At 45.9% G+C, this 16,896-nt stretch overlaps 1 protein-coding gene across 3 annotated transcripts in view; it reads left to right on the top strand.

The window, feature by feature from the left end:
- LOC306825013 (transcription factor SOX-6-like) overlaps positions 1 to 16,896 on the top strand; it is a 116,819-nt gene that overhangs the window by 86,978 nt on the left and 12,945 nt on the right. For all 3 annotated transcript variants that reach the window (XM_079345488.1, XM_079345486.1, XM_079345487.1), the window contains exons 10-12: positions 7,330 to 7,479; positions 9,352 to 9,529; positions 11,925 to 12,127. In XM_079345488.1, the coding sequence (XP_079201614.1) occupies positions 7,330 to 7,479; positions 9,352 to 9,529; positions 11,925 to 12,127 (531 nt within the window). The remainder of the gene's footprint in view (positions 1 to 7,329; positions 7,480 to 9,351; positions 9,530 to 11,924; positions 12,128 to 16,896) is intronic.

The following is a 16,896-nucleotide window of genomic DNA, read 5'->3' as shown; positions in this document are numbered from 1 at the left end:
TTTTCACACGAACGAAAAAAAGAAAAAAAAAACTCCTGATAATGTTCAGAAGATTCCACGGTGAACACAAACAGCTGATTTTTTTTAAAAACCCAACTTTATGAAACGTTTCCGTGTGGAGTCAGGCAAATGTTTGAACACAGCAGGAAATGTTCAAGGCCGTTGTTTCTATTATTGGGCGACCATCACCGTCCAGCAGCGAGCGTCTTCACAAACTAATGAGTGAAAAAAAAAAAGAAAAAAAGAAGAAGGAGCAGAGCTAACGAAAACCAGATCAACTAAAGATAAACGCTGTCAACGTGGATCAAACTTAAATACAGAATTGTGCACAAGGTGTTTAAGCTGTGAAATCACGTTAGCAACGTTTTGTTTCGTTAGCCAATCAGGACGTCATGGAGGAGTGCAGCGTTTGCTTTTCAGCTCAGTCCACTTTTACAAACATTTTCAATGTTTTTTTTTTTTTTTACAACTTGTGCAGTTTGTCTGCAACTTTTGATGATGGAAAACATTTTTTTTCGAAACATTTGGTTTCTAGGACTACGTCCCATCGACCGTTTATAAAGAGTTTGTTTTAGACGTTCTCGGTAGATAAGATCTGTTAAGAACTGTAGACAAAAAAACCTGAATCTACGTCAATGTTTTATACAGTCCATATTAAAGATAGATAAATGCATATACATAAATGAACCAAAATACTCATGAAAACTTCTGTAAGAAAAGAGCGGGAAACACTAATGGGAGCTGGAGGCGGGCCAGCACACACAGGAAGTAGGCTCAGATCACAGACTCACTTCCTGTATGGACTTTAAGTGGAGTTAACTCTGTTTAATAAAACAGCACGACACGTTGGATGAAGATGCAGCTCTGTAGCTCGTCGCTAACAAGCTAACCTGCTCATCGGCTGCCTGTCAGCTGTGTCACACAAAAGCTGTTATGATGAATCACAGAGGAATTCCTCCCCCACCAGCACAACACCTGGCCCGGGCATATTCATCAAGTCTTTTATTACTGCTTGACACCTGTGGTTTGAGAATAGCACTTATACCCATAATGGTTATCATAGAGTATATTTGCATTGAAACAAAAAAAAGAAGAAGAAAGAAACCAAAAAAAAAAACAGAAAATGAAATCACTGCTCGTTTGGGATTTCACAACACGACCCCGGTTGCCCCTCCTGCTCTACCTACTATCAGCGCACGCAACAAAAGCCCGAAAAAAAACAGCGTTTTCACTGCAAACAATGTTGCTTCATCATGCCAGTCATTAGCGTAGCATGGCTTTTGGGATGTTGCAAGAATCCTTATCTCGCTTTATTCAATTTGCATTGTGGTTTTACTGATCGAGGCCCTCATTAGCAGCTATTGACTTTGCAAAGTGGCGCGCGGGCGCGGAGGGGAGCCGAACGGCGGCGCAGCCCCGTCTCCACTCCTGGCTCTTTGAAATGATCAAAAGAGTCTCTTACCTCTCTCTCTCTCTCTCTCCCCTCTTGTGCGAGAGAGGTAAGAGGATGAATGATGTCGGAGACGCTAAACTCATTCACACTGGAACACTGCCTGAGACGCGGAGAATGAGAGGAGGAGAGGAACCTGAATGAGAGAGGAAGCGTCTCATCACGCCGTTGTCTCAAATTCGAGCAGGAGCCCGGGAGAGGGGAGGAAGACAGAGAGGCGGCGGCGGCGGCGCGGTGGAAGTTTTTATGAGAGAGGGGGAAAAAAGAGCGATTATCTGAGGAATTTTTGTTTTGTGAGACGGAGGCGCTGGCTTTCAGCACATGTTTGGACATTGTTTTGACAACAATGCGTACGCCAAAAGCAATCACGATGAGATTTATGAGTTTATTTTGTTTGGTTATATATCTTCATCTCAGACTGTAGCTCTCTTTGTGCTACTGTGCGAAACAAACACAGGACATGGATGATAATAGAAACACCTGCTCAGTGCTCTCAGCCTTCAGCCCTGCATCATGAACCGTGTGGACGCTAACATACATGTTGCAGCTTGTGTGTCACAGAGAAGCTATAGAGACTTTTCTATGTGGTAGACACTTTGCCATGCTGTCTTCTTCTTTTGCTTTGCTCTGTGCATGTTTGAAGTTTTCCGACACCCGCTTGCATACTGTGATGATGATGAGGATGAAGATGAAGTGTGATGCATTGCACTCTGCAAGCCTAGCTCATTGAGGAGAAGTTGTGTGTGTGTGTGTGTGCTGGTGTTTGGTGTGTTTCTCCTGGGGTAAGCAGGGGTCTTTTCCTGCAGGAAACCCTGCATGTGACTTTGACACGAGCGCTTAATAAAACTGAACTGATGAGATGAACGGAGACATTTCACGGCTCTTCGTCCCGCACTATCTTAAGCCCTCTGGCCTGCATGTAGCCATGGCGGTTACGCTGTAGTGCCACAGTGGCTCTCTCTCTCTTTCTCAGCTCTGGCTCTGCTTTTTCCCCATAGGCTCTGCCTTTGAGAGGCGAGGGGACAACGAATGTATAGAAAATCCTTTTTTTTTTTTCTTCTTCTTCACAATTCATGTGAGTGGTTTGTGTTTATTAACCCGGAGCTTTGCAGACAAACTTCAGCTCACTCTTTGTGAGCCGACACGTGGCTTTCTTTTTCATTATGCATGAAAACTGTCTGCAGCCTTTTGACCCTTTGACTCCGAGCTGTTTGTTTTTTGTCACGTTGGTGATGTATGAAATGAGCCAGAATGAAGCGTGGCAGCTATTAGAAACACGAGTGTATCAGACAAGCTTACCGTGTGTGCATTATAGCATGAGGCAAATGTATGCAGTCGCATGCATTAATGGGTCTTCAATCATCTTAAATAAAGCATACAGTGTGTTGCACATTGCTGCTTGTTTAGCAGATAAGTGTGAGTCAGCGGGGTTACTACAGTTCAGACGTTCTTGTCTGTTTTTAAGTGTTTTAGTGTCAGCGACGCTTCTTTGCAAAATGGCCAAACTGTCCATGAGCCGATAAAAAAAAAAAAAAAAAAAAAAATCAGTGTTAACACTGAAGCACACCATGTTAGTTCTTCAAGCTGCTTTTCTCCTCCGCCGCGTGTTGTCGTCGAGTACACACCAGCTGGCATCCCGTCCTCTCAAGAGCCAGATCTGTGTTGCTGCTGCTGGATGGACAGATGTTGCAGCCAGACTCTCCCAGATGTTTCTGCCTGTAGCATGCATGCAGACAGCTGGCTGGCGCTGATGGTCAAGCAGGCGTAATCTGGCAAACGGAGATAGCATAACCTCACTCGCTTTGGAAAAAATAAACTTGAGCAGAGACAGTAAAAGTTGAGAAAGTTAAAAGGAGTTATCAGAAGCGTCATGTGAGTGCACTTCTGTCTTAATCAATTGAATAAACCCATCAAATCAGCGGCAGGATGTCAGATATATTTGGGTTTAGCTCTGACCGACGGCACTGACGCAGCGCTATCAGCGTGGGAACCTGATCAACCCCCATTGTTTTGGGACCCCTTCACAAACAGTGGATTCCTCCTGAAGAAAGCCCCCCTTTGTCACGGCTAATGTGAGGGAAACACAGTTGCTCGGCCGGCATTCTTCTTGAAATCATAAGACAGATTCTCTCTGTGTGTCTCTGTAAGTGTGTCTGAGGCACGGAGACCAAGCGTTAGAAACTAAACTTTGGCCCCCCGGAGAAATAACTTCTCCCCCCCCCCCCCCCCCCCCGTTGCCAACATACAGTAATCAGGCCAGAATGGATTCCTTTGTCTTAAAACGAGGACAATGATGTGAAGGCAATCAGATGTCTCCACTGTTAAAAAAAAGAAGCATCTGTTCAGTGAAAGAAAACTGGAAGTGAGATAATGGTTGTCTTTATGTGGCTGTTCTCTCTCTGTGGATCTTATTCAGTGTTTTGGGCACAGCTTTGCCTCCCGGTGTATTATTTAACCTCGGTGCCTCGCTGTGGCAGTCCATACTGTACACTTCATCCTCCGCCGTGAAACCTGCTGAAAAACACAGAAGCTCATTTGTTTTGTGCACTCGTGAGATCGATAGCAGCTCGACACTAAAAAGAGGCCGGCGAGACGGATCAGCCACTCAGTCCTAATGGGACAGGCCTGGTCAGCAGGCGGCGCGAGCACACGTTCAAGTCATGATCCTTTTTTAGAGACGTTAAATGAATATGTGGTTCCAACGATTATACCAAGGCTTTAAAAAAAAATCTGCTGATGATGAAGCTCAGGAGGAGGAGGAGGAGGAGGGGAAAAAAAATGACGGGCTAATCGTTTGGTTTTCGTCCAGTTAGCACTTAAGATCACGAGCACTGTCAGATCGTCCACGGCTCCCTTTTGTCAATTTGTAATTTCGGAAATTGCGGCATTGTTTTCCCTCGGGGGGTCGACTGAATGGCACGGACTGTAGTTGGTGTTGTTTACGCTGCACATTGGCCTCCCCAGCCGCCAATCAATCTCCGAGTGTCTTGAAGAAAATCAGGTAAAAGCTCTCGTTCTCGGCCTTTTGTTTGTTCAACGTTTCTCTTTTTTTTCCGCTGATGGAATCGCTGCTAACAGCACAATAGCAGATGGTGGGTTTGCGCACAGGCAGGCCGCGGGTGTGAGACCCTAACTGTGTGTTTTACCTCAAAGACTCATGTGTCTGCTCCCCTCAGTGCTGTAAGAATATCAGGCATCACCAGGAGTAAGTCTGCGGTCGGCTTGATTGACGCGAGAGGCCTCACCAGCAGCCATTCAGCGCACATTCTTACGGGGATCTCATATCACCAGGGGTTGGCCCGAGCACTCACGGTGCCTTCCAAGGAAAATAAGCGGCGTGACATCAGGGCTTTGTTTCAGCGGCGAGGCCCCTTCTGTTTGTGTTTAATATCGCTCCGAGAGAAGTGGAAAGAGGGCCAGCCAATTTCTCTCCATGGCCCCAACCGCTGAGCCTGGAGCTTCGGCGGCAAAGCGACGGTGGTCTCGTGTGTCTGAAGGGCAACACTCTGCATCCCCCTCTCTCTCTCTCTCTCTCTCTCTCTCTCTCTCTTTCTCTTTGCTTTTGGATCTCTGCTCCCAGTAGGCTTTGCAGTTTTGACTACAGGGAAATCAGATCTCACAACACTGGGGGCCATTTAGGCCGAGGGAGCAGAGAGTAAAAACAGAGAGAGAGAGAGAGAGAGACACACGCAGAGATCGAGAAGGTGGGGATGATATGTCGAGTTATTTTGGAAGGAAACTAAAGAAAGAGAGAGAGAGTCAGAGAGATCAAAAGGGAGGAGGACAAAACGAAGACAGAGACATGGAAGGAGAGGGGAGAGTATAGATGAGGTGAGAGGAACGAGAGGAAAGCAAGAGAGAGAGAGAGAGAGAGAAAGAGAGAGAGAGAGAGAGAGGAGGGAGCCTAAGTGAAGGCCAGCCACGTCTGGGTGGTTTTCCTGAGGACAGGCTCTTTGATACTCCGGCACTCACACTCCGATGCATTTAGACAGGGGTTGACAGTGGTTACAGGCAGCGGTTTGTCTGGCCAGCGAGCTTTGATTTAGAAGACCCTGGACTGTGGGCCGAGTATTTGACTCTTTGATTTTCGTTGGACGGAAAATCCGCACTGTTTTTCTTTTCTCTCTGCTACATTTAATGTTTTTCGTCCAACGCTGAAGGCAGACGGCTGATACTTTCCAAGGCTTTTTTGAAGTGTTCTATTATTTTTTTCTCTATTTTCAAGTGTTTTTAAATTGACTCATGCCTGAGATGTAATTGCAGTATGACTAACCCTACTTACACATGATTAGCCACCATTGTCTTTGGGATTGAAGTCGGTGAAAAAACTCAATTGCCCACTCTTAAAGCAAGGACAAACCAAATATGACAAGATTGGTCTCAAGTGTTTTTGAAACTCATAACATATTGTTTGCTCTGCTAGTTTTAATTTATTCCTTTGCCGACGATCATCGCAGCTCAGCTTGGAATGCCTTCAGAAAAAAAACAGCCACTTTGTGTACTTCCCACAGACTGTATGAGCAGGGACTGTCGGATCATCCTCTGGTGTCTGAAGCCAACACATGAAATCTCAACCTAACTTTGGATAGATATAAATATATATCCTGTACATACAAAGAAAAAGAGAAGAAGAAACAGCCGAAGGAATGAAACGTCAGAAATGTTGAAGTTATTACAAACATCCCGTTTGGCCCCGTCGGTTCGTTCTGTTTGTTTGTTTCTTTTGAATAAGAACTTTAAATATTGCTCCTACTATCATAACTGTTCTTCTGTGTGTTCCTGACAATGATAACAAGGCAGCTACAGGATCAAACGCTTTGACGTGCACGCAGAAGCAAACATGAACAAGAACCCAAAAAGTAACGTTCACAAAACCTAAAAAAAAACAGCAACGAAGTTCAGACAAAAAGAACCCGAAAGAGCATCGCAGGAAACCAGCGACATGCATGAAGATATGTAAGAATATGTAACAATTAAAAGATGAAAAGCTAAAAAAGGAAAAGCAATAAAGCTCGATAAGAAGAAAAAAAGAAATACACACGATTAAATCAGAAATAAAAGCATTTCAATGAAGTAACTCTGACATGCCTTTAATTATTGATTGATTAAATTATGCAAATGTGCGAGTAACTCTGAAGATAAAAACAGTGTAAGCTCTGTACTGTGCACCAATAAGAAATGGTTTATTCTGCTGTAAAAACAAGTGGACACTCAACGAACGGCAGCTTCTTTCCCTCCATCAGGCTTCACTTTTGTTCTGGTCCTTTCTTTTTTTTTTTTTTTTAAATGAAAAGAAACCAGCATCAACACTACAGAGCCAAGCATTGTCTAAAAAGTCTTAATTTGCAGAACCGTGTCATGAATATCAGGTTTTTATAGATCGTCAATATTGAACCTCAAAGCATATTAAAGTGTCTTTGACCATTGTCTGGATTTTTTCCACGATCCAAATTGATCCACAAGCTGCTCCGAGCATCTGCTGAAAGAATAAGTGTCAGAGATGGATTGTTGATAATTGGAAAAAAAAATAAAAATAAGTTAAGCTGGAACAAATTTCCCATTTGTTCGGGACACTCCTGTCTCTATCAAATAAAGGTTTGTGTTCGGGTGCGTGCACATTTTTTCCCCCCCACAATATTTGGCACAAAAAACACACCCATCAAACTTCAGAAGTTGCGAGCAGGACCAGGGGGAGGATACGGCCCGAAAAATAAAGCAAACAACAGGATTAAGGGTGTGTGTGTGTGTGTGTGTGTGTGTGTGTGTGTGTGTGTGTGTGTGTGTGGGGAGGAAAAGAAGAGAGGAAAGCCACTGACTAGCTGCTGGCGAGCGCTGTTAATAGCTTGTCGTTTTTTTGCTGCTTTCTTCTCTCCCTGCAGCAGCTGTATGCCGCCCAGCTGGCAAGCATGCAGATCTCACCGGGAGCCAAGATGACTCCCCTCCCACAGGCTCCCAACTCCTCCGGGCCGCTCTCTCCGTCGGCCCTGAAGAGCGAGAAGCGGGCGTCCAGTCCTGTCACTCATATTAAGGCGAGTCCAGAGCTGTAAATCTTGATGACTCTGAGGTTCGTGGCTGATTGGACTTTAAGAAAGAGGCGGACACAATTCAAGGAATCAGGTGGAAGTGTATGAACGTGCGTCTCTATGGTAAAAACACAAACAGACATAAGAAGACAAGGAGGGGGAGTTGAGTTTATTTATGAAAGGAAAACACAAGGATAGTAATGATGATGCTCAGCGGAGTAAAAGTGAGAGGCTGGAAATTTGGTGAAACAACGATCTGTGCTTGACGGCGAAGAGTCGATTAGAAACAGCTTATTTAAAAGTCACAAAAACACACACACACACACACACACACACACACACACACAAACTGACACTGGCGCTGGCTGCTGTTTGGCAGGAGCCCAGACCCCTTCACTGGAGAGAGCGCACGCCTCATCTTTACTCCACGACGAGGCAGTAATGGAAGCCATGTGTGTGTGTGTGTGTGTGTGTGTGTGTGTGTGTGTGTGTGTGTGTGTGTGTGTGTGTGTGTGTCAGGCACAGCTGCAGCAGGCGTCACAATAGACCGGCGTCAGAGCTCACCGCACTCTTAACAGTAGTGCTGCAGCATCCAAAACCCCCCCCGGACCACCGCGTACCCCCAGACTACCCGGCCCTGCTTGGGCATGCCACCCGCAGCCTGAGCCCCCGTTTCCCCTGCACATCCTAAACTCGTTTTAACTCCTCCGTATGTTCATCAAGCGACTCCACGTGCAGGAGCTATCATCGTAACGACGTGACCGATTCTCTGCAAGGCCCCATAAAATATAAGGTGCAGAATTCAAGGCTCATTAAGAAGTGAATGTGGAAATGACGTGCAGGTTTTTAGATCCTGCAGCAACACGTGAGAAACCTCACGAGGAGAAGGGAAGTGTTTGCATGTTGCTAATTTAAAGTTGTGTTTTCTCTGAACGCTTTGCTCTATAAACAAACGTGACTCGCCTTGAATTGAGTTTATGATAAAGGTCGTCGTGTCGACCGATCAGTCAGTGAAAGAACGAAAAACATTGGACGTCATTTAAATCTGACTGTGTTCACTTCCAATGAAGACGCATCGTCACAGATTCAAGAGTGTTAAACTCAAACTATGTTGATACCTGTTTCATGGAAACAAAAGTAGAAGTCCTCTGCACCCACCCACACGGTTTACATCGCACACATATAATTCAGTACCAATATTTATATTTGATTTTGCCTCTATTAGAGAGATAGGACAGTTCATAGTGTTGAGAGGGACAGAGAGAGAGAGAGAGAGGGGGAGAGAGAGAGAGGGAGAGAGAGAGGGAGAGAGAGAGAGAGAGAGAGAGAGAGAGAGGGAGAGAGAGAGTGTGAGAGAGAGGGAGAAAGAGAGAGAGAGGGAGGGAGAGAGGGAGAGAGAGAGCGTGAGAGAGAGGGACAGAGAGAGAGAGAGAGGGGGAGAGAGAGAGAGGGAGGGAGGGAGAGAGAGAGGGAGAAAGAGAGGGAGGGAGAGAGAGAGAGAGAGGGGGAGAAAGAGAGAGAGAGAGAGAGAGGGAGAGAGAGAGAGGGAGAGAGAGAGAGAGAGAGAGAGAGAGAGGTAACGACATGTAGGAAAGAAGGGCTCCTTTTGAACCCGGGCTGCCCTCTTAGAGGAGCGTGACCCCTCGTCCACTCCTGATCACTAAAAACACTGAGATAGTTTCATTTTATTCCCGTCTGCATCACGATATTCACTCCCTAAAGCTTCTCTGGAAGTCTGACATTTAAAAACAGACGTGCTGGTGTAGAAATGTTTTTTTAGGACTCAGGTTACCTGCCGATGAAAAACGGAGAAATATAAGTGTGCAAGTGATCCATGTTAACACAGGTCCATTAAACACTGTTCTGACTGTCTAACAGGAGGAGGGATCCACACAGCCACTGAACCTCTCAGCCAGACCCAAGACGGCCGACTCTCTCCGCTCCCCGACGTCCCCAACACACGGCCTGTTCTCCGGAAACAAGACCAGTCCTTCAGGCATGGGCAAGGGCCGCATCCCGAGCCCCATCTCCGGCATGGGCAGGAACACCTCCCTGGGTAGGTCACAGACACGTAAGCCCTCGTTTCCACCCAAAGCACCCGGGACCTTTTAGAACTGAAGACTCATTTCAAGGGACAAGAAGGATCCAGATCCAGAAGTCAAACTAAATGTTGTTCTTTAAAGAGAATCAGGAATAGAAACGCAAGGTTAACTACACAACAAGAGGTTGTGTTAAAACTGACCAGAATCCCACGATGTGCCCGACGAGGCCCCAAAGTTACGGTACTTAAGAAACATGTAACCCCAGAGCAGGGAGCTGTTTGGGGTTAAAATAAAACCCGGGGACTTTTTTTAGATGCGTGTACGCACAAGTGGAAACACAACAAGGTCCCTGAGGAAAGCTGGAAACATGACGACACACAGCCTTTAACATTTCCTTCAGCGTTGGGGGAAGAGAATGGATTAGCACTGTACTAAATGAGCATGTTCTTCACTGACATGCTCAATAACAATCACTTGGTTTAAAATGCTGCTTTAGCATGCCAGAAGCAAACGATGAGGGAAAAGTATGACGCACGTTACCATGTCCATGTTCTCTCTCTCTCTTATACGACCAAACACTCCTATACACCGGTGTATTGTTCACTTATGTACTGTACATCAACATGCAGCCGTGCCTTCCTCCTCCTCCTCCTCCTCCTCCTCCTCCTCCTCCTCCACCGGAAAAACAGAACCATCACCCACCCAAACACCTCCCTCCCTCGCTCCTTCCTTCGCTGCCACACACAGACAAACCCGCGCGGCGTCGCATGCGCCTGACTGCAGACACCTCAACCCCACCAGCAGACCTGTGTGTGTGTGTGTGTGTGTGTGTGTTTTACAGGAGTCCAAAGCCCTGTATTTAGCCCCAATGAAAACCCCGGCAGCGGAAGCAGTGAAACCCAGCACACGTTATTTGGTTTTTAAGAGCTTCCTCACATCATTGTCTGCCCGCGTTAGACCTTTTATGCCCCTACCTCTGCTATCTGTTATTAAGGCCAATCTGAAGCCTCTCATTATATCCCCCCCAAGAAAACAATTTCACTAGCTCCTCTGGAGTGGCTTTGAGGACGCGTCGCTGTGTTCCCTGCTAAGTTATTTTTTGCCCATGTTAACGGCCACCCAGGCGTACAGGGCTTCCTACCCGTCTGCTAATTAAACCGACGAGGGCGATGGAAACTTTTGCATCCTTTTATTTATTTATTTTTTTCTCTCTCTCTCTCATTCTTCAAGTGTGCATCGGGCCTCAGAAGTGTGAAGCACAGCGTGTAAACAAGTGGGAGGAGGTTTTGTCATGTTTGGGTACAAGTGGACTGCAAAACAACTTTGGCAGCTTGAAGCTTTGATACCAAACTGTGGAGAAAAAAAACCCTTTTACATACAGCTGTGTTTGGTCTTCACAGGATAGTAAGAAGCATCAGATTCAAAATGTTCAGTTATCATAAAACCAGCAACAAATGAAACATGTGGACTGGTTACTGCTCATGGTTCAGTTCTGAAGACTTTTCACTTCTCCTTTTGTACGTGTTGCCGACGCAGAAAACGTCTGTTTTCATTTGATGTCCGCTGTGTCAGGTGACTTCGGCCTCCTTCAACACACAAACAACAGCACAGGAGAAAAGAGCTGAGTGAAATGACCACAACGTAAGAACAAGACGAATAAAAACAAAAGACTGTTCCTTCAGTCGAGGAAAGTGACGCACGATAACAATCCAAACGACCACTGATCAATAAAACATGGGGAGGAAAAAATGAGCTGAGTTTAACCTCGTGTCGTCACTTTTCTGCCTTTACGTGTAAAAGTCAAGAACACATTTTTTCTTCTTTTTATTCTAAAAAAACAAACACAGAAAAGGTCAAAGTGGCCGTCAAGTAAAAAGTGGAAACTTTTCTTAACTCTCCAAATGAACAAACAATATGCTGCATGTACTGCAGGGCCATTCGAGTGTACAATAACCTTTCTTTTTGTATTTTTTTTTTTAGATTTAATTAAAAACATTTAGTAATTAAAAATGATATCATGTATACTATAAGAAAAAAGCAAAAACAATGGTATAACTTTATGTATATTTTTAACAAGGGTTTTGTTTAAAACAGCAGAAGAGGAGTCGATGAGAGGGACGTTATGTAACTCAGTCGTTACTTTAAATGTGTCAATGGAAGAAAAAAGACAAATAGATTCTGTCCTACAAACTAAAGAAGAGACGAAAGCATTTTGATGTAAAGATGTAAAGCGTGTTCAGAGGAGTGTGACACACATCCATCAGGCAGGAGTCTGAGGGCGCTCACAGCCAATCATCAGTCAGCTGAGATCACACGCAGCTCTCAAATGTTTGTTTGCATCCTGAAAGGAGAAGCCTCCACAACCCGACTGCCAATCAAAGTGTTTCCTCTCCTCTCTCCTGCTCGCAGACATCCTGTCCAGCCTCAACTCCACGGCGCTGTTCGGGGATCAGGACGCCGTGATGAAGGCCATCCAGGAGGCGAGGAGCATGAGGGAGCAGATCCAGAGGGAGCAGCTCCACCACCAGCAGCAGCAGCAGCAGTCGGGACACCAGAGTTTGGAGGCCAAACTGTCGGCACTGAGCAGCATGAGCCTCAACAACGGCAACAAGGTCAGAGACGGATCACATGTAGCCGCACATCAGAGGACACACACAGGCATGTCTCGCTGATAAGAATCACATGGATGCACTTTTCAGAGGCATTTTCTCTCATGTGAAGGAAGAGTTGTGATTGAAACGGTAAACGGTCAGCATGCACTGAAACGCACCGAGACGAGCGCGCACAAACCGCACACTGCATGTGACATGTGACACACATCAGCTGTGCTTCTACATGAGGTGCAACGTGGCGTTTTCTTCCTCTACTTTTTTTTTTTTTCAGTCCACTTTTGTCAGCTGTAATGACTTTTTTTTTTTCTTTACAGATAATTTTGTTACGCATAAAAAAAACAAAAACTTTATTATTCAGGATGAAAGGACTCGACACTGTGATGAGGTTACACTCTGTGAGACCTCGATGAAAGCAAAGGGCACCTGTTAGTCACGATCAGTATTCATAGTTGACGTTCTGTGAGAGATGTAGAAACTCCTTTAACGCCTTCTAAACATGCAAACAACAAGACGAGCATGCAGAAGGATGTGGTGAGGAAGAAGAGGATCTATTCAGTCAGACACACACACACACACACACACACACACACACACTCTCCCGTACTTTCACGTGGAGTGAGTTCACTTTGGGCTGAACTGGTGCGATGATATTCGCTGTTGTTTGGCGCCGGCCTGCAGCTCTCTCCTCTCGTCCGCACGGCCACCCAGAAGCCCACGCAGGCTTTGAAGAGCGAGCAGCTGGGCCAATGACAAGTGATTGTTTTGGCGTGTGTGTGTGTGTGCAGGCCTGGACTGGGATACAGTCAGAGAAGTGGTGTTAACATTAATGTGTGTGTGTGTGTGTGTGTGTGTGTATAATGGAGTCCAGCTCTCCACTTGCCCTGGAGGGGGGTTCCAGGCCTCGGGGTTTCAGCCCAATTAAAGGGTCCTTCTCTGGGTAGACCCCCCCCCTCCCCTGCTGATCCCTCCCCCCCCCTGGGCTGGAGGACACAGAGCCTTTGTACCCGGATCTCGTATCCAGAGGGAAATCCATATTTCCAAAACATCTTCAATCAGTGTGATCAGCCAGTCAGTGAAACAGAGCGTGATTAGGCCGCCTCTCCTGCCCAATTGATCCCACGCTGCTGGAGAGGATGAGGAGGAAGTAGGAGGAAAGGAGCTCATGAATATTTCAGGGGTGGAGACTTTGAACCCCCACCAACCCCCCAAGTAGGTCATGATTGGTGCACTCCAAGGATCGGCTGTTTTTGAAATGTGCGGACTTGTTTGCGCTGCATCTTCAGGAGGAAAACATCCCAAAAATCTGGCAAAAATATATCTTTGCTGTGCTCATCTAAAGTCCCAAGTGGAGTTTTTTTATAAGTCATTATACTCGTAAACACTGAGAAACTCATAAATATAAATTACACAACAGCCTAAACTAATAAATTGTTAATTAAAATGTAATGTGAGTTGTCTGCCACAGGTCTGGTAGAAATAAACCAGATAGATTTCGGAGCTTTTTTTTTTTTTTTTGCACACAGAGAAGTCTGACATATGAAGGTGAGCGTGTTACAGGGAGAGCTCTTTGTGCTTCTCCAGCTCTATATTTTCCAACTTTATACGAACAAAACCAAAGCAACGCAGTAATTTGGTTTATAGCTCCATGCCTCCTAATAAAAAGCTCATTTGGAAAGTCTCAGGAGTAATTGTTTCCGGTTGGAGGACGACAGCAGGCCTCGGTGTTTGTTGTCAGTTTGTTATTCGTTACCTAACAACTGCAGCTCAAAGACTCTTTCTCTCTGCTTTCATTTTTTTTTTCTCTTCAGAAGGAGAAGTTTTTTACGTGTGTGTGTGTGTGTGTGATTTATTTTTTTTTTCTTCAGAAGCGCTCAAAAGGCTTCGCTCTGTCTTAAACAATTCATGGATGGAACTTGCTGGATGCTGCGAGTGTGACTCAGCCGCTCCACCTCGGGAGGCAGCGAGAGCAGCTCTCTCTCTCTCTCTCTCTTTACCTTGGAGTTGTGTGTTGTTTTTCTGTTTGCAGAATACATTCGTTACTCACATCTTCCCCTCGCACTCTTTGAGCCTCTGCCCGGGCCCTTCTTTTTTTTGTTCTGTGACATTGTACTAACGCAGCACATTCTTGTTCAGAGAGAACGAGACAACTGCTGCAAACGGTATCTCGGTGAAATATTGAATGTTGATCTATTTATTGCCCGTGCTGATTCCTCTCACAGCGGAGACGTGTGATGACATCTGAGTGTGTGTGTGTGTGTGTGTGTGTGTGTTTGTGATTATCTCGCTCTGTGTTTGTGTATTTTTGTCCCGTGGCGTTCATTTCAGGCATACAAAACATAGACGTTTCCCCCAAGAGCTGAAAGTGATCCTTGGCTGCTTTATGTGTGTGTGTGTGTGTGTGTGTGTGTGTGTGTGTCCTGGCTCTGCACTGGCCTTGGCCATGTTAATGTCATTATAGCTGGTGTACAGACGAGAGGCCTGGCCAGTCAGTGGCATTGTTGAGTATCACCTTACGCTTACGTTGCTTCCAGCTGGCCTGCGGCTGCCAAAGCTCACTGAAATAGCCTCTGTGTGTGTGTGTGTGTGTGTGTGTGTGTGTGTGTGTGTGACTCTGTGTGCATGTATGTGTGCCATGTCTCCCTTTCTTTTTTTTTATCTACACAGAACTCCTGACCCCCCCCCCCCCCCTTCAAGAAGTTCAGAGAAACCGGAGCAAAACAATCAGCTCACTCCTAACTCGGGTTCCGCTTGTTAGAGTCTAAAATGTAAAAGTCTGCATGTCGACTTTTTATGACCATGTGACGAGTATGCACAGGTAACGTTAACATGAAACCTGAGAGAAGAACAACACAGCCTTAAAACAAGAGGGACTACTTTTCCTGTTTCCAGAGAAGGAGGCGAGGGAGGGGGGGGGGGGGTGATGGCAGACTGAGTGCAGGTACTAAAGACAATCTCACTTCTCATGATGGCTGTGCAACATGCACGCACAAGGATAGTGATACAAACAGTCATTTAAAGGGTTAAAAGTTGATTTTGCATAGAAAGTGAAAAAAAACAAAAAAGCAGATCAGGATGATTTTGTTGAAATCTTCTTCAGGAGGTTTTTAAATCTTTTCATCCTCACCGCACTGTTCAAAACATGTGAACTGGTCGTCTACGTGTTGGGTTGAAGCAGCAGCACGGTCCTCACAGAGATACACTTTCAACACGTCTCGTCTCTCTGTCTGAACTTTCCTGCAGTTTTTGAAACTGACCAGACGTCCCGCTCGCTCGCTCGTCTTTTGTCTGAACTGAGCTGCACTTTGTGTTGTTGGAGCAGAGCGAGTCTGGAAGGAGGCGAGGAGGCAGGAAACGCTTGTGTAGAGGTTTATATTGGCGCTGCTGGTGAGTTTGGTCTTTGAAGGGAGCGAGTGAAACCGAAGGATCAGACGCCTCCGAGTCTTGATTAAAGGTCGACTTAACGCCCTTTATTTTAAAGCCTGAATGATGTACATTATAATAATGACGACGACAAAGCTCCGTCTGGCACCTGCAGGCGCACGCTCGAGTGTCTACTTGTGGCGCTGAAGCGTCAGGGCTGCTGTCGGTGGAGCCGGGGTGTTCAGGGCGATGAATGGGAGGAGTGGTGAAAAGGAGAAAGAAAAAGGGTGAAACAGAACGGGGCTGATTGACAGCTCCATCGCTGCACGTCGAAGTCTGGAGAGCGAAAACAAAAAAAGAGAGACAGATGAAGGAAATGGGAAGAGAGAGAGAGAGAGAGAGAGAGAGAGAGGGAAGGGGCGGGAGGGGTGAAGAGAGTTGCCAAACTTGATTGGTCCGGGAGGAGACAGTAAACGGTTGCGGGTCAGCTGGAGGCACGCCGTGCTGGCGGTGGGCGAGTTGTAACTGTGGTAATGAGCTCAATACGGTGTGGATTTAGAGAGAGAGAGGGGGGGGAGAGAGAAAAAAAAGTGTTTGGAGCGTTACCGTAGAAACGTTGGAGAAATGCAAAACGCCAAGGCGAGGAGAGACCAGGCGGAACCAAGAGAGTCGGGTGTCTCTTAAAACGTAGAAACATAGATCGGGCAGCGTTTTGGAGCTCGGAGCCAGTGAACGCATCAAAGTGTTAAACACAGAGGTGATTTGTTTCTGCTCTGCAGAGTCAACGTGTTGAATAGAAGATCAGCCTCCTTTTAGCTACCTGGTTTTTATGGTGTGTTTTTTAATTAGTCCTGAATCTTCTTCTCTTTTCACTTCGTGGCCTTTGTCGTGTTTAATTCACAAAGTCCTTGGTTCCAAGTCAAGTGCCACTCGCTTCTTTAGCTCTGATTCAGACCTGGGTTAAATGCTAACATAATGTCAGGCGTGTGATAGGTGGGCTTTATCTCCTCAAAGGCATTCAGAGTGAGCAGTGCAGGATTAAAGTTTTCACTCCTGAATACTGTCATTTATTTTATTTTTTTTTACTGTGAATTCCTCAGAGCCTCGGCTGATGTGTTTGTTGAACCAGGTAAGAGACAAAAACGCGTCGGAGGGGAGCACGATGCAACGAGTCCAGAAAGGCAGCGGTCCAGTCCAGACTCAGAGCAGCAGGCGCACACGCCAAACCTATTTCAATCTTTGCCTAAACAAAGCAAAGACAGCTCCTTACTGCGTCTGCCACAAGAGCTTTCAAGACGACCAAAAGTAGACCAACCGCAGGGAGGATTTGCAAATTCTGACCCGGGTCTGCTGTTAATCTGCATTTTGGATCGGTCCGCCTCTATTGATCGTGCATTTTCCAAACTGCT

This window comes from Symphodus melops, assembly GCF_947650265.1.
Source record: "Symphodus melops genome assembly, chromosome: 6".
Classification (NCBI taxonomy): Eukaryota; Metazoa; Chordata; class Actinopteri; order Labriformes; family Labridae; genus Symphodus; species Symphodus melops.
The sequence above is the reverse complement of the archived record's forward strand: the minus strand, read 5'-3'. Positions and strand labels throughout refer to the sequence as shown.